The following is an 18,683-nucleotide window of genomic DNA, read 5'->3' as shown; positions in this document are numbered from 1 at the left end:
AGGGACAAAGCCGACCAATCAGACCAGGTTCACAGTTGTGGCACCACTAAGATTAGAGTGTATCAGAGGCTCCAGGCCAGGCATGATCACCAATAAGAACAGCAGATAAATATGACCATTCTAAAACCCAAAAACACGAATTCAAAATAATCTCATCCCTATGTTTATTGCAGTGTTATTTATAATAGCCAAGATATGGAAACAGCCCAAGTGTCCATCAATAGACACGTGGATAAAAAAGCTGTGGTAGATCTATACAATGGAATATTACTCAGCCATGAAAAAGAATGAAATCTTACCATTTGCAACACTATGGATGGACCTAGAAGGTATTATGCCAAATGAAATAAGTCAGAGAAAGACAAATACCATATGATTTCACTTGGTAATTTTATATGTGAAATTTAAAGAACAAAATAAACAAAATAGAAACAGACTTATAGACACAGGGAACAGACTGATGTTTGCCAGAGTGGAGGGAGATTGGGGGACTGAGTGAAAAAGGTGAAGGAATTAAGAAGAACAAATTGGTAGTTACAAAATAGTCACAGGGTTGTAAAGCACAGCATAGGGAATATAGTCAATAATATTGTGATAACTATGTATGCTGCCAGTTGGATACTGGAAATATCGGGAGGAACACTTGGTAAAGTATATGATTGTCTAACCACCATGGTGTGCACCCGAAACTAAATAATGTTGAATGTAAACTGTAAAAAACAAAAAAAAATGAATGCAGACATACTTAGCTATGAAAAGAAAGTCACCATTCTAACATGAGTTTTAGACAATTAGGGATTAAATTTTAAAAGGAAATGTGTTGATAACTAGATAAAGTCTATGAAGGAATCTGGTACTCTCAGTGAAAGCTGCTTCTGGGAAAACAAAATTCTCTTTGATGCCGCACCTAAAGAACTGTACCTACTTACCTTATGAAGAGATCCATGATTTTCTTATACTCTCATAGTACCTTAATATTGTAAATTGATATACTTATCTTTATTCTGATGAAAATTCAGAGAGGTTATAACTGGCCCAAGGTCATACAGTAAGTCATTAGTGCCAAACCTCTGTCCCTAAAGGCCAATGCCAAGCCTCTTTCTACCCACCCAGAATTTGGAAGCCGAGTCTCAGAACCAGTAACCACTCTGGATTGCCATCCCTGCACATGGGGGAGGGGGGCATTTTGATCACTACCAGTGATGTGCAGGAGGCAGTGCCTATTTTGACACTGAAAGATGACCGGCTGGCACCAAAGATGGTTCCTGTGGCCACAATACAGACCCAGATCACTGGCCACAATGGGAAGTGAACTCCTGACCCTGCCCTCATTATAGCCACAGAGACTTGCTCTCTTCTTGGGCTAGATGGGCAGCCACACCCCAGTGCCCAGGCGCACTTGGTTTGACTCTTTCACTCATCACCCAAATGTGATGCCTGAAGTCCAAGCTTAAAGAGTAAGGATCAAGGTTTGTGGCTAGATGGTCCTAACTGGGACACACAGACCCTTTATTTCCTCCTTGACAGTTAAAAAATGATGCTCCAATGGATGAAACACAGCTAGGGAGCTTCACAAGAGTGAGAACAAAAGAATGCAGATCATCCTTCATTAAGACTCTTTCAAGGGGGAAGGGAAGTGCTTTGCTTTGGATCCCAAAACAGAAGAACCAAGATACTTGCTGGGCTGCATTCATGTCTCTCCTGAAAATACTTCAAGACAAGTGAAAGGGCTACCTTAGGACCACACCACCATCGGGAAGCTTTTCCATTCCTCCAAATGACGGTCATTCTTTCGGTCTTGACACCTGGCCTGTTCACAGTTTGTATCACCCATCTGACCCTCAGCTTTCACTGTTTCATAACTATATTTATGTTTCCACATGTAAAGGTCCTGTCTCCCCAAACACAGAGCCTAACACGATGCTAGGCACAAGAAGAAGGCCTAGAGCCCTGATCCCCTCGCCTTCCTTTTCTCCCTCTCTTCTCCCCAAAGAGAGGAATCACCAAGCAGCATTGGGCCTCTGCACCTGCTTTCAGTGTCCCGGGAGGACCCTTGGGAAGTCTGACCAATAATGAATGAAGGCCGAGTGAATAGGACAAGCAAAGGGTAGAGCTGACAAATTCCTTCCCAGCCGGTGTCACTCTCCTAGCCACAAATCCAGTTCTTGGTTGAAAAGAATTATCATAATAATTTAGTGCCTGGCTCACCATAATGCCTTGTGCAGTGCTGTCAAGGGGGACTCTGTTAGGCAAGGCTCATTACTGTAACTGTTCACAGTTCACTTTCTTGGAACGTCCTTACTTCTAGCTCTGAAGCAAAGGGCCTGGCACAAATCGAAGGAATGAGAAGGCCCTGCGTCTGCTTCTCATCCTGGGGAGGTCAAAGCCAATCACAGACCAGGAGGAAAGAAGCAGTTTCATTAACATTGACATAGAACCTTCAGGAAAACTTCCAACACACAGGAGAACAAGAACCTTGCTTTTGCCTTGACACAGGCCTGAAAATGCCTGCATCTGGCCGAAGAGTCCCAATGGCCTTGGCAGCCCAGGGGGAAAAAATCAGCCTTCCACATTTCCACTAAACATTCTCATTCCAACCAAGTCTACAACACAGTTGGGTTTATTCACCATCCGCCTGGTTTCTAAACTCACTTTGGCTAGTGGCTAAGCAACACATTTCTGGCTCATTGATAATGGGACCTAGCTTCCGTCCTGAGAATAAAACTTTGCTTTAGGAACGTTCGGTATCTTCCTGTTGAACTGCTTTGGTGAATTACGTCCTCCCTGACGGCATGTGCAGGTGACACAAGAGAAATAACTTACATTCCTACTGACTTGTCTTCTTTAAAAGACTTACACTTACCTCTGGAAATGCTTTCCTATGGTTCATGAAAGACTTAAGTCTGGCTTTGCCTGACCTTCGATGGGGACTGTGGTTGACACCCCACATCAACTCTCTCCTTCTTCTAGAGCAGGAGAATGGGGCTCTTGACTGTATAGACAACATTCTGAGCCCCCTAGGTGTTGTCCTGGGACTAAGTTCTGGTTAATGGGTTATGCCTGGAAGTGATGTGTTCAACTTTCAGAGTGTACCCTTCAAGGGGAAGACACTGCCGTCCCTCTCTGGTTTTCACTCGATGGCTGGAATGCATCCCTAGTAATGAGACATCTTGGATCATTAAGGATCATACATTTAAGGATGATGCTTCATGGAGGGTGGAGAAGCAATGGAGAAGGATCCTGGGTCCCCTGAAAACGTGTGGATTAGAGCCACTCCACCAGCTCAGACTTTTTAAAGAAGAAATAATCTTCCATTTTTAAAGTCTGAGTTTTTTGTTTTGGTGTTTTTTTGTTTGTTTTTGTTTTGTTTTGTTTTGTTTTGTTTTGTTTTGTTTTGTTTTGCCAGTGTTGTTTTGGTCTCTGTCACAGATTCTGATTAATAAAAGGACTCCTACAATGAACAAAGCAATGCACCATAGAGAGCCAATAACTGCCCATGGCTCCCACCACCACCACTCTCCTCCCACTGCTCAGTAACAAGAGTGGATTCTGGGTAAGGGCTCTTGGTCATTGGTGCTTACAGAGACAGCAACCCAGAGGGTGCTGGGGTGAGAACTGCAGCAATCAATTGCCTCTAACACTACCTGCAGAGGACGCCCATTTCCTTAGAAACAAAACTAAGAGGCTGGTTATCTGCAGTGTTCCCTGTGGGCGGTGCCACCGAATACCAACAGTACCTGCTTGCCTGCTGGAGAAGGCGAAGACGATGATGTCATCGAAGGTCCAGGTGTAGTCCTGGTGCGGGGGATAGAACATCAGCTTGTCAGCGGCTTCCTTCCTGAGGTCAATCAGGAGTGTGGAGTGGACCATGGGGACGGGAAAGCAGCCCATCCTCTTCCATTCTCTGATCTGAAGGTAGTCCGGGGTCCGTTTATAGAAGCCCTGGGAAAGAGCAAGCAGGGAGGCTGTGTTCTCTGATCTGAAACTTCATCTGTCATGCTCATCTGCTAGCCGATTCCTTCTAAGTCAGCACCAGTTAAGTAGAAGTCCCCAAGCAAAGTCACCTTCACTCTTTTTATCTTGGCCTAAGAATTTGGATTGAGCTCAAGAATTGCTATGTACATATTAAACAATACTAAAAGGGTCCTGTTAACAGAAATAATTTCAGTTTCAGCATATCTCTTGATTTAATAAATTCATAAAAGTACATTTTATGTTGACCTATAATTGAAGCATGAGTATGAAGAGGTGGCAAAGCCAAGCAATGAAGGTGTCTGCCAGCCTGAGTTCAAATCCCACCTCTGCTACTTATTGTCTGCAGGTATTGGTCAGAGTACTCAACCTAGTTCCTCATCTGTAAAACAGAAATGATGGCCCTATCCACTCCATGGGGATGCCTTAAAAATTGTTTATATAATAGTGTTGGCACCGAGAAAGCATCACTGACTATTATTAAAATTGCTACATTACACTGGTTAATATTTTTAACTCAACATGCAGTACTGAGACCTAGAAATAGGGACTTCTTTCTATGAAGTTATTTATTCAATATTCTGGGGAGCTGTCACTGCTCAAAAGAATTCCCCTTTGGAAAGTTCCTTGTGGGCAAGCACACAGGGCAACCAACCCCTTTACTTTGTGGTCACATTTTCTGGTGTGATGTCAGGGCCCACACATTAGGCATTGCAGCCTCTTTCACGCCTCGGACAATCCCTTTGGTGTCTAGATGAGTGTTCCACCTGAGCTAACCCTAACCCTGACCACGTGGCAAGGTTGAAGCAGTGCAAATTGAAACTTAGAGGATATGAGGCTTACAGTGACTTTAACCATCTTCCAGCTGTTTGATCTCAGCCCATGTTTGATCTCTTTGAGTTTCTTCTCACGGGGTGTAGAACGGATCACAAGTACTAAGGTCTATGAAGATACTTTGAAAACTGTGATTCATTATAGGAAGTATTATTAGTAGTATAATTTTTTATTAGCTTTTAAGGATCACTTAATATCCTTAAGTTAGAACATGGGTTCTCCTAATACTTGAACTTGAAAACATTTTCCCCAAGGGATAAAGGGCATGCTGGTCTTTAAGAATGCATGTCAAATATAAAGTTTTAGATAACTTAGGCACAATATTCTCAGAATGAGAAGCTCGGAAATTTCATGATGATGATGAATCACTGACTATCCCGGGGGCAGGGAGGAAGGGAGCAGAGAAAGAGAGTTAACATGCCTCCTGCAGACAGGCAGAGGTGAAAATTGTGTCTCCCCCCCTCCCAACATAAATTGAATGTTGTTGGTAATCTTGTTCACTGGCCAGACAACAACACCAGGGCCGCTTTGTTTTGGATGCTCTGGAGACCGGGCCCTGCCTTAAACATATGATGTCATTGACTGCCCTAGCAGAAGCCTGCTGGGGATGGCAGCCAAGAGTAGAGGGGTAAAAATTAGAATTGCCCCTAAAGTGTTCAAATGTTTACTTTAAAAAAAATCCTCACCTGAAAATATGGTTATTGATTTTATTTTATTTTTATTTTTTTATTAAGGTATTATATGTGTACATATCTTACCATTGCCCCCCTGGTTATTGATTTTAAAGTGAGAGGGAGGGAGGGAGAGAAACATCAATGTGAAAAACATCGATTGGTTGCCTCCCACATGCACTCTGACCAGGGGATCCAACCCATAATCTAGGTATGTGCCCTGACTGGAAATCGAACCCCAAACCATTTTGGAGTACAGGATGATGTTCCAACTGAGTCACACTAGCCGGGGCCAAGTTTTTTACTCTTACTGTGCAAAAAAAGTGAGCAATTTCTCCTATTTGCTTTTCATGATGAAAGCAAATAAGAAGATAATTGAAACCTGGAGGCTGCAGTCCCTAGAATAATCCACTTTTTTTGCTGATGTCAAAGCATAACTCATTAAAAACAACCGAGTGATTCTGCCATGTGAAACACTGAAGATAGTTAACTACGAGTGTGTGAATTCAAATGCACCTAAATAACGTTCCAGACTAAGAACGGAATGACTCGTACAAATATGAACTTAATGCTTCCCTAAAAGAGATGTGGATAATAACATGCATTCAAAACCTCTTGGGACTGCGGGAAATACTGTAATGAAAGAGGAATGCCTCGTCCAGTAGTGTGCTAGAGCCACTGACTGTTATGTTTTCAGGAACTGTGCAAGCCAGTTGACATGTTGATAGCTGTAAAAATAAAAATCAAGTTAATGCCCACCATCTAACAGAACCACAGATGTCAGCTATGCGTACTTTCAGTAATTATCTCATCAAGTAGCTACACTGCAATTTACTTAACCTTTCCCTTAGCTTAAGCAACATTTAAGTAGTCTGCCTGGTGGGAGTAACTTACACCATGAAAACTGGCAAATGTTACCAATCAGGATTGTCCTCCCACAGAGAGCCAGTTATTAAACATTTATCATTTGACTCCAAACCAAACAAAATATAAAAGAGGGGCTCACAATTTTAGCCCCTTGGGTCTGAGACCACATTTAACATATATATATTTTTTTCCTTAAGCACGTCTTTATTCTATATTGATATATATGACATTGGTCAGTTTATCTCTCGCATTTATTAACTAAAGAGTAAAAATATAACCAACCATAAGCATTCACTGTAACAGATCTCTAGACTTTAAAGACTTTACAGTGGATAAGAGAGGTGATGGAAATAAAAGGATTCTGTTTTTAACATGAATTTTGTAAAAACAAGCTACCATAGCGGTTCTAATTATTGGATCTCTTTAGAAATAAATTTGGCAACATATATCAAAGATCATAAAAATATATACACTCTTTGACTAAGTAATTCCACTTCTAAGAAGCTATCCTAAAGAAATAATATTAAATACAAAAAATTATATTAATCATGATGGTCCTTATAATAGTTAAAAGTTGCAAACAACTTAAATGTTTTTAAACTAAGAGAAAGGTTAAGTTGCACTATAGCCACTCGATATAGTTATTAAGGACATGCAAACTGTTATCTATGATGTTAGAGTGGTGGGGATTAACATGATATTTTTACCTTTTTTTCATTTTTAAAATTCTCTACAGTATTCTTATGATAGTGTTAATGACAAAAACAAAAACCCCTATTAAAATTTTTAAAAAATCTCTGAGTCAGAAAGAAAAAAAGTACAAATCCCAGCAAGCTTTATTGGTTCATGTAAGCTTCTAATGCTAAAGTCATTAGAATATTTTCTTCATAATTCATTAACTCAGAAGTGCTCACTGGGTTGTGGCATTGGGCCTGGATTTTCCTGAAAATGCTTGCTCTGAAATGGCATGCATCTTTCAAAGGAGGAAATGAGAAAAAGGTTAATAGGTCTTAACTACTGGTGACTCGTAGCTGCCTTGTTAAAACTCATAGCTTTAACTCATTAGCCAAAGACTTGCCTGAGGTGTGATTCCGCACCAGAAATTAGAGTACAGGCCCCGAGACTCCAGCATGGGGGCCACGATGGTTTTGTTTTCTGCAATCAGTAGATTGAGGGTCTGTGGATTAGTCAGGAAGTTGTCCACATCTATGAACTAGGAAAAGGAAAAGACCAAGTCAGGTGAAAAGGTACTTGTCGTCATGGGTTCAGGAGTAACCCAACACCTCTGGAGGATCACAGAGGCTGGCTCATGAGATACGAAACCAAATTATCTATGTTCTCCCTATGGGAACTCATTGCAACAGGATGGCTTTCATTTAGACTAAATACACTTAGTCTAACTTCTACACGTTCAGCTCCGCAAAAGGCACTGGGCAATGAATTGGTGTTACCACGCTGGGGACACACACAACCAGGACCCAACCCACAATATTCAAAAGGGAAATGGGAACTGTAGCTGCTTAAGAAGCTGTCCTTTCCAGTGCAGAGAGGTTCATGGAGGACGAGGATGGAACACAATATTGATTCCTGATCATCAAGTCCAGCACGTTCTGGACCAGCTCAAAGTTCTAACGGAAGTGATGGAACCTCTTCCTGGAGAGAAATTCACCACCAGAGCCCAGCATCATGGGGAGCAACTAGGAATCCAAGAAACAGATGCCATTTCCCCAAGTCACTCAGCGAAAGGGAATGGTGTTTCAGAGCTGTTAATTTGAATCTCTTTTTATATAATTTAATTCCTCTGAAAAGTTATTAAGACTGTATTATTTTACCTACAACATCTCCCACGAGCTACAAAGATTTGGGTTTTTATGCCTGTTCTATGAAAGAGAGTGAATAATTCAAGAGCTTGTTTGCTTACAGAAAATGCATGTCCGAAGTGGGTCTGAGATGAAATCCGGGTATCTCAATATTAAATTCCCAACATTTCCTCTGTGCCTTTATTAAAGAGTGGAGAAGGTAGGGCCTAAACATAGGATCCCACAGTCCTAGTTTTTGGACAACTGATCTGGACATATTCTAGATAACAGTTGTCAAGAAATCAAATATCTGATTTTACCAGAATGTAGTCTGACCATTTTTCCCTCGCAGTTCGAAGGGCTGCCTGTCGTAGTTTCATCACGTGGGCAAACCGGGAGGCAGGCCAGTGCTTTGGACCAATTTCATCAGGATAAGACCTAAAATAAGAATAAACAGTAGTAGTAGTAGTAGTAGTAGTAGTAGCTTTAATTATTGAGTGCCTATATATTCCAGGCACTATGTAGAAACTCATTTAATCTTCCACTCACCCTCGCTTGAAGTAGATACTATTATTGTTAGTATCATCCCCACATACACATAAACTGGAGCAAAGAGAGAGCAAGTAACTTCTGCTTACCGTACATAAGAATCTTTATATGAAATATTTTAGTGGGTTCTAAAGGGAACCCACTGAGTCCCTACTAGCTAAGTAGAATTGTCTCTGAGTGTCCGAGAGGTATTGGTTTTAGGACCCCTGTTGTTACCAAAACCTGTGGGTGCTCAAGTCCCTTCTATAAAATGGTGAAGCATTTGCATATAACCTGCACACATCCTCCTGTATATTTTAAATTATCTCTAAAGATTACTTTTGAATACATAGAACAATATAAATGCTATGTAAATAGTTGTTATCCTTTATTGTTTAGGGAATAATGACTAGAAAAAGTCTGTACATGATCAGTATAGATGCATTGCAGGTCTAACTACACAGTACACACACCAGCAAAAAGTAATAATTTTTTTTTCTGAATACTTTCGATACACCGTTAGTTGAATTGCAGATATGGAACCCACCAACTGTATTACTATTCTCCCCATTTCACTGATGAGAAAATCAGTGTAGAGCAGTTTAAGCCATTTGTTTAGTGCTATGTAGTTAATAAAGGGCACAAACAGGATTTAAACCCTGACATAACCCCAAAGCTCATGTTCCTAGAATCTTCTTAAAATACATTTTGCCATCAGGTATATTCGGAAATTGTAGCATAAAAATATAAGTTTCCCAGGGGAAAGAAAGGTTTAATTTACTTGGGCAAGTCTCAGTAAAGGATGCCACAGAAGTGAACACATGGATGTGTCCCGGGGGAAAGGAGGTCATGGAGCAGATGCATAGTCCTTGGGATCTCCATCAGCATCCTCAGAAAGGCCAGCCCCAGACTCTCGCATGGCCACATAGGCCGATGGGTGCTGTACCCTCGAGAAACCTTCTGAAAACTCCTAATTGGCATGGGCATTGATATTGCCACCTTGGCCCAAACTGGCCACCACTACAAGTTCTTAGAGCTGTGCTGGTAGTACACGAGCCTTGGTGAATGAAAAACCACAAAAACTATGCAAATAGCATAAATGCAACTATGTACGGCACAGGAATTATCTGGGATGTCTTCCCCTATTATTGCTTCAATGAAAAGCAGTACAATTCCTGTTTTTCTGAATATATCACCCCCCTCCCAAACGCCTCTCCTAATATTTTTCACACTGACCTTGGCATACAATATATTTAGTAAAAAACTGGCTATAGAGAAAATTACCACGATGCAAGGTAGGAACATTAATTCTTTCAGGGCCATTCTAATGATGCCAAATTCCAAAAGGGTGTTCAAAAATTTTCATAGGTTCAAATTTTGTAGTTAAATGTTGCTTGATATATGGACCACAAGCTGGGATTTGAGATATGTATATACATGCATACACATACAATAAAAGAATTATATACAGAGAGACTAGAAGGACAAAAATTTGTTCTGAAATGGCACTTATAATACAAATTTGGCTTTCAATAAATGACTTATCCTGGGCAAAAATTCTGGCAACTCAATTCATTCTACTTGTACAATTCCATAAGCTGGAATTGCAGTAGCCTTGGGAATATGTACAATAGTAATATATTTGCTCATTCACTCATTTGTTCATCCAACAAGTATTAATTTTGTGCCTGCCAAAAACTGCATTGGGGGTAATATAATTTGTGTACTTTAGCCCCTGACAAAGAACTCAGAAACGTGGAAAAATGCATAGATTATATAGTTTATGTTCGTTAAGTGTACAGTTGTGTCAAAAAGGATGATGGAGAAAATAAGCAACACACGTGTTGAGGGAGAGAGAGCTCTGTAACTGGAATGACTGGCAACAGCTTTCGGGAGGAGGTGGGATTTGGGATAAGAGTGGGTCATAAAGAAAGAAGGGTCTTCTAGGAGAACAAACCTGCACTAGCAAAAGCTTGGGGTTGAAAATAAAAGGAACATTCTAGATAAAGCAGGCATTTTTGGGGGGGGGAGAATCAGGAAATGTGGGTGCATAGGTTTGAGAGTCACTGGAGTCCTTTTAACAGAAAAATTAACCCACATCATTAGTATTTTAGATAGATTGATTTGATAGCACGACATGTAGAATGACTTGAAAATGGAAGCACCTAAGAAATTGGTCTGGTTAAGATTAGAAATAACCTAAATGCCCATCAGTAAGATATTGATTATATAATTATGGTATTTCCATACAATGGATACTCTGCAGTCATAAAGATAACAAAGAAGCTACTTAACTATAGAAGGATTACCAAGATATGGTAAGTGAAAAAGCAAGGTGTATATGAAAAGTATACAAACTTTTCACTATGATCCCTCAAGTATAAAAGGTTTATACTCAAAATTTGAATAAATATTATCACTATTTTAAAACATAGACCGCCATGGTGCTTTTCTGTGAACTCATGAGAACCGGAACTTGGCTGGGACCTGCTGGAGTAAAGAGGAAGTGAGAAAGATGAAGATCTGCCAGAGGAAGAAACTTACTAGAGATGCAGATGAAAAACAAAGAAAGGTCACAGGCGCCTCCAAGGCTAGAAGCCTGGATGGCTGGAAAACTGGTTAAGGGAGGAAGGGTCCGTAGTGAGTTCACAGAATGTCCTCTTGCTACTCACTCAGGCTCATCCATGGGCCTCCATTCCACGTAGTGATAGAGCCTCTGTACATTTTTCAGCCACTCCCTGAGGATTTCTGTTGTGTTATCCACATTGTGATCAGTGGCTGCCCTGCACGAGAGAAAGCACAACAGAGGTCAGTTATCCCATGTGAAGGAAGAAGGGGGGGGGGGGATCCAAAAGACCCCAGATTAAGTGACAGGAGAATGACCAGTTCCAAAAACTGGACATATGAAAACAATCCCCGCACAGTCCAGATGGAATAATACATTTCTAAAGAGAGAGATACTGCTTCAAATCATCCTGTGTCATTAGATCCTTAAACAAGGCTCGGCCAACAGCAGAGTAAATGGTTGTACTAAAACAGTATATGCATGAAATGAATTAAGCTACAGTGAGTTCATTACTCTTCTTGGAAATCTTCATATTTGCTTTAATATTCATTTATCCAAGATATAAACTCTGCCTTTTAACTTCACGAACAATTACCCTTAATTTAAGCAGTAATTCAGCTGCATTTTCATTTCAAGTTCATTTGCAGGGCCACAACAAAATTTCTAGCCAGTGCTTCTTTAATCACATGTAGCAGAAGGGAAGGCCACAATAACAGTTTCCAGTATAAAGCTCAAAATCTAAGGTATCCTCACAGATCCATTTTGGATTAACTTCCCTTATACAAAAAAAGAGTACCATCAAAAGTCTTCAAATAATGTGTGCAAAGCTTATTTCTGTTCTACCTTGAAAGGTGTAAACAAACTGATCCACTTATAAAGGAGCTTAACTAGCCCATTCAAACAAAAATATTTTCATATTATATCACAAAGCAAACTCATACTGTGTATCAGATACACATCTAAAACAAAGTCAGAACAGGTAGAAATGAAGACATATACCAGTCTTGGAAAAGAAAGAGGGAAAGCAGGGCTTATAATCTTGACATCAAATAAGGTAGAATTCAGGTCAAAAAAATTAAGCATGATAATTATTATTTTAAAGGATATAATTCACATCAGAGATATAACAAATGTGAATATGTTTGTACCTTGATATAGTACAGAGATTTTTCTTTAAGAGCTACAAAGTAAATATTTAGGCTTGCAGGCCATATACTCTGTCCCAGCTACTTCCTCTGCCATTGTAGCAGTAGAGCAATCATAAACACACAAAAGGAATGAGCATTCTTGTATGCCAACCAAAACTTTATTTACAAAAGCAGGCAGCTAGTCTGCAGGCTATAGTTTGTGAAATCTTGATATAGTGGAAAGTATAGAAATTGCAAGGAATTCTCTTTCAGTGGAAGACGGTGCAAATGGGAATAAAGTAAATACACAGAGAGGATCTGTAGAAAACATTAGAGAGACTCTATTATCTTCTCATGTACACATGGAACAGTCACAAAAATTGATCAACAATTATATGACAAAGAAATACGATAACATTGAAATAATATCAACAGCATACTCTGGTCACAATGCAATAAAACTAGAGATTAGCAATAAAATAAAAACCAAAAGCATTCCATTAAAAAAGTCCCTATTAAACAACTGTTGAGTAAAAGAATAAATACAAATAAATTTCAGAACTTATAAAAATGAATAATGAAAATACTATATATCAAAATTTTGGGAGACAATTATGAGAAAATGGTAGTTTTATCTCCTTAACTTGATCTAAATAAAGAAGTTGAATTCCTACTCAAAAAAGCTAGAGAAAGAACAAGAAAACAAACAAGCATAAATAAATAAATACATAATAAAGATACAGGTAGGAAGTCACAAGGCAGAAAACAGAAAAATAGAATTAAATAAAATGCTGAAAAAAATTTTTAAGGAAAAAAAATTAACAAAAGACAACCATTAGTTAACCTAATCAAGACAACACAAATAAGAAATGACAAAGATAAGGGGATTGTGATTGATATGGAAGAACATTTTAAAATCATAAGCAATTACTTTGTACACATCAATGAAAACTAAAATTTAAAACTAGATATAATGGGAGATTTCCTAGGAAGATGCATGTTAGCACAACTGACTCCAGTAGAAATATAAAACTTGAACAGAACAATTTCCATGGAAGAAATAAAGACAGAAAAACAACAACACTAGGGCCAAATGGTTTCCCAAGGGAATTTTACCAGGTATCTTAACAGACTAGATATCTCCAATGTTATGTGGCTTGTCCTCCAGAGCATGGGGGGGAAATCTAAGTTCTTTTAATAAGTCAGGTACTATTTATATCTAAACCCAATGAAGATACCGCCCCCCCCCACACAACTATAGACCAATATCTTTTAATGAACATGCTGCAAAAATCCTAAATAAAGTATTAGTAAACAGAATCCAGCATCCTATTAAGGAAATATTATATAGCATGTCCTAAGATTGTTCAATATAAAGAAAATTCATTAATATAATTCACTATACTATAGACCTGAAGAAAAATCATATGATTATCTCTGTAAATGCTAGAAAGATCTTTATCAAAATTGAACATCTATCCCTGCTTTTTAAAAATCATACTGTATAATTTTATTGAGCAATGTCATCTCAATATATTAAATTTAAAAAAACATACTAAGTCAAATTTCAAATGAAAGGAGGAAGGAAGGAAGGGAGGGAGGGAGGGAGGGAGGGAGGGAGGGAGGGAGGGAGGAAAGAAGGAAAGAAGGAAGGAAGGAAGGAAGGAAAGAAGAAAAACCAGAAAAGAAAGAGTCATGGGAAGAAAGAGATGTCTGAGATTCATAAAAGGACTAAAAGTGCTTAGATTTTATTGGTAATTCAGCAAGTCCTTCTGGGAGAGAAAGCCATGGGCATTAGCAGCAGCAGTTGTTCCCTGGGAGTAAGGCCTTATTAAGAGCGAATGAAGAGCAAACGAAGAGATGGCAATAGGACTTTGTTCAACCCAGTCCATAATGGCTTTCCTTCTTTCTACTTGAGCTTTGGGAGGTCACTGCAGCTCCAAAAGTAACAAATGAAAATCTTTAATAGAACATTCAGGAATGTTCAAGAAAAAAAAAATTGTTAGGTAAAGCATAGTGGAACCCAACACTACACAGGGGATAGATTTCTGTAAAACACCAAGTAACTTGAAACAGATATGGAATTCAAATCACGCATAAGTCGCAAAGAATAAAAAAAGGGATAAGAGGTGTGCAACTATATTTGAAAAACCTTATTTTGTAACATGGATATTTGAACTAAAGCCAGTCTTACTAAAAACCAAGGCTAACGTATCTACTTTCACGCCTCTCCTGGGAATCAGACTAGAACCAGCTCCTCTTTTCAGAACAAGGTCTGAGAGGGCGGAAGACCCACAGGCCCGCCTGGCATCCCACCAGCTGGAGGGGGAGAGCGGTGTGCGTGTGGAGCTGATGGTGCCCAGGCTCACCGGGGGAGCCCCTTGGACAAAGATGGGGTAATCCAAGGAGGTGGGAAAGTGGGAGAGAAAGCAGCGTGGGAGAGGGCTCTGAGCTCCATCTGGTTTTCGATTGGGCTGAGATGTACACGGCAGCGAGAATCACATGCCCTGTGACACGCGGCGACATGCCACTGATGTCCAGCGAAATAGCCATGAAGGGCACTGAGAGAGTCGGGCCATTGGTCTTCCAGTATGAAGCTGTCCAGGGAAATTCCTGGAACTGGGAATCAGCTCTAACGCACGTTATGCTTCACTCACAATATTATGAGCACGTTAAAACAAAACAAAAAATATCTTGACTACAAGGTCAGCCAAATGTTTGAAGGATTCTATATGATTCCCAAATTACTTATTAACAGTGTAGGAGCATTTATACAGCATCTATTTCTTTCCTTGATTATTGTGTCTCCATTACCCAGGACTTAAATCCTCTCTGCCCTCCGTACACATTGATGCATTTCCTAATCATTGGAACAAAGTTGACCTTATAGTATGAAATTTATTTTCCTGGCTTACATACTAGACAACTTCAAACTCTAAGTATCCACTACTGACAAACCTCCTTAGATATTAGTTGCTTGAAGTATGCAAAGATACATGTGTCTAATTCAAAACAGAAGCATAGATTTTAAATACCCTTTTTATTGAGTTGAAAAATTTTCCTATATAGAACTTCCCGGAATTATTAAGATTCTCTTTGTTCTCAGGCTTCTGAGGAAAAGCAGAGGCCTCTGGCTGTGGTTGGAGGCCCATCCACACTGGTCTTTGATGTGCAGGGCCAACCACTGTCCCAGAGGAAGGGCAGCGCTGGCCACACCAGCCCACCGAGAAAGGCCTGCACTTCCCACTCCCTACTCACTGCCCTGCCCCTCCAGCCCCAGCGAAGGCAGATCAACAAAAATCCAGGCAGACAGTTCTCACTGCTGCCTTGTAATCCCTCTGACACAAATGTGTTTCTGTTCAAATACATAATCATGAAAGCATGCAGGCTCTGGTCCATTCAGAGAATTGGAGAGAGAGATAGCAAAGGCCCAGATGCGAACTCCCTGGAGGAAACATGAGGCTTCAGTTAAAGGCTCTGTCTCCAGCACCCCGGAGAAGCGTGCAGCAGCACGGTGCCTGTCCTGCTGCGAGACTTCACGAGCACTGGACACAAAACACCGTGAGGCTGAGATGGATTTTCCCATGAAGCCGGGAAGTGGGAGACACGGAATATGTGAACCGCTCAGAAACCCAGGCATCTCTTCCATCACCTGGAAGCTCCTTCCAGGCCTGTGGGAAATGAGCGCTGTCTCTGGTCAGCCATCCTCCTCCCAGACAGACCAGGAAAGGCACCCAGGGAAGGAACAGACATGGCTAAAAGATTCCTTGAAGCAAACAAATGATGGGAAGAGACATCGGCCAAAGTGATCTGCAAGTGATTTCCAGTCCTAGTCAAACCGGAAACGCACTGTTTGAGTGCATAAGCGTGCAGTGGCTGGAAGACCATGCTCTTGGGAGTCCAAGACCATTCAATCTTTGTCTCAATTCCCCAACAGGAGTGAAGTCACATTTAAATCAACAACTCCCTCCCTCTCTCTTCCCCAGGTCTCTCTGGCTCAGGATAGGATGGTAAGGACAATTCAGCTCTTGAGCCTGCCAGTCCTCACATAATTCCTTTTCTTTGAAGGCCATGTTGGAACTTTGACTCCCCTCGATCTCTTAAGGAGCACCAGGACCTGCCATCACTAAAAGATCTCTCTCCTCCTCATCTAGGAGAGCTGTGGCCCTGATTTGGCTGTGGTGCTTGCAGTCGGTCCCCTCTCTGTCCATCAGTCTCGCTGGCTTCCTTTGGAGCTAGTACCTGGAATGGAAGAGCTGGTAGAAACAGGTGCAAAATCCATTTGGCCTCAGAGGGAAGTCTAGGCCATTTCTCATCATCATGCTGCTCATCCACTTTCTCTCTGATTCTGCTTCTTCTTCCACTCTTCTAGCTCTGCATGTCAGCAAAAGCCCATTAGTCTCAGGTTCAAAGTCAAATTAGGACAAAGGGAAACACACACCACACACACAATCAATAGGATGTGCAGGGATCTCCTTGGCTCCTGGAGTTCCCTGGCCAGCAGGTGCATTGTTACTGTTACAGGGAAAAGCAAGAACTCCGAGAGCAGACCAGTGAATAAACATGTCTGCAGGATGATAGAGCTTTCCTACTTCGGCTGTACCCCCCATGCCCCCAAATGAATGGAGATTTTTCTGGTAATATCTAAACACCCTGACATTTCTCCTTATTCCAGGACAGCTTTCATTCCTCAGTCTTGGCTCTTAAACTAATAGCCAACTTGAAATAATTAGCACTGACTCATTTACTTTTATAAGGCCTACTAAGGAGTGTGGGCTAAACTCACATTGGTAATTGTAGGGCCATGGGAGCCATATAAACACGTGGGCCCGGTCTCCCAGCAGGTGGAACAGAGATATTGAGGAAACGGTACTCTTGATCACGTCCATCTGCACTAACCCTCAGGGAATGTTCTCAGCCTCCCTGCCACCCCAGAAAGTCTAGATTGCTGACACTACAGAGCAACAGGGCTGCCATCGGGTGGGTAGGATGGAGGCAACGCTGTGATCTTTGCTGTCTCAAGTATCAAAATACGTCTCCCAGAGGCTCAAGGGAAGAATGGTGAGATAAACAACAAAATTAGTCACCACCTGGATCAATACCATGGATTCATACCATGACTAGTGAGTTGGCAAAAATGAATTCTCCAACTCGAGACTTCAAAGACTATCCTCTTAACTGTCCCTTGTTTTCATTCAGTAAGGAAGGCTCATTGGTGTAGATGTAGAAAATAAAGAGCTCCACCTTCAAATAAAACTCCACTTTTGGAAGCAACTAGTAAAATCCATTTCATCAAGTCCCACCACTTCTGTTTCTGTTCTCAGGGACAGCCTCACCAGCAGCTGTGCTGCCAATAGGAAGCGATATGCTTGGCCTCTTGGCAAAATATGATGATGGATTCTTGCTTCTTGGGAATGATAAAGAGTTGTTTAAAATCTGGAATCCATCTGCTGGGTGGAAAGTTGATATGGATATGGTTAAAGGATACAAATAGGGACTGTGGAGGCCAGGGATTTCTCCCCAAAACAGCCTTTTCCTAAGTCCTACCAAGTTCATTAGTAGCAATTCTTCCTAATGAATGAAGAAATCTGGAAAACTCACTTCTCATGAACCCTCCTCACCAATAAAATAAATGTTTATACTCTCTCAACACCCCTCCTCGGTATGTCCCGCTTAATCCCAAAATAATCACAAACTTCCCACACCTGAAGGTTGGGTAAGAGTGACGTAAAAAGAAATGATTGATTCTGGAAAGGCAGCCAAACAACAAATCCATTTTATTCCTAAGGGCCAGAAAGGGGAATGGTAAAATCTGCCGATTGACCATTTAATAGTTAATTCAACATCAAGATGAACTTAATGAAACATATTACAAATGAGCCTTATATTGACACCTTTGATTCTGAGCTATAGTTTTCCTCTCTTGGTGTTAAGAACCCCTCACCTTTATATCATGTAGTATCCCATTTTAAGCCTCATGTAGGCATTATTTTGATCTTCCCATTTTATAGAAGAGAAGGCTGGGGATGAGAGGTTATGACTTGCACAAGTCCTGCAAATGGTGGGTATTAGAGCTTGGATTTCTTTCTTCAGACCTTTGATACTCTATTCCAACCTTTATCTCAAACTCCCCCCACCACACTCACCCACAAAGAGTGAATGCCCACTTGACAGATTAGAAGAAATTATCTGCCTTGTCAAGGACATTAGTAAACACGACCAAAATGAAAAATCTCAGTATGAATAATTTCAGGGGGACTTTTCCCAATCCAACCCAATGCCTACAAAGGCTGAGCATAGATAACAAATGTGCTATGTC

At 40.7% G+C, this 18,683-nt stretch overlaps 1 protein-coding gene across 4 annotated transcripts in view; it reads right to left on the bottom strand.

The window, feature by feature from the left end:
* The window catches only part of COLGALT2 (collagen beta(1-O)galactosyltransferase 2), a 77,920-nt gene that overhangs the window by 20,916 nt on the left and 38,321 nt on the right, over positions 1 to 18,683 (bottom strand). For all 4 annotated transcript variants that reach the window (XM_080648596.1, XM_080648597.1, XM_080648598.1 and 1 more), the window contains exons 2-5: positions 11,344 to 11,454; positions 8,464 to 8,581; positions 7,423 to 7,557; positions 3,738 to 3,942 (exon numbers count right to left, since the gene is read on the bottom strand). In XM_080648596.1, the coding sequence (XP_080504722.1) occupies positions 3,738 to 3,942; positions 7,423 to 7,557; positions 8,464 to 8,581; positions 11,344 to 11,454 (569 nt within the window). The remainder of the gene's footprint in view (positions 1 to 3,737; positions 3,943 to 7,422; positions 7,558 to 8,463; positions 8,582 to 11,343; positions 11,455 to 18,683) is intronic.

This window comes from Plecotus auritus (genome assembly GCF_963455305.1).
Source record: "Plecotus auritus genome assembly, chromosome: 12".
Classification (NCBI taxonomy): Eukaryota; Metazoa; Chordata; class Mammalia; order Chiroptera; family Vespertilionidae; genus Plecotus; species Plecotus auritus.
The sequence above is the reverse complement of the archived record's forward strand: the minus strand, read 5'-3'. Positions and strand labels throughout refer to the sequence as shown.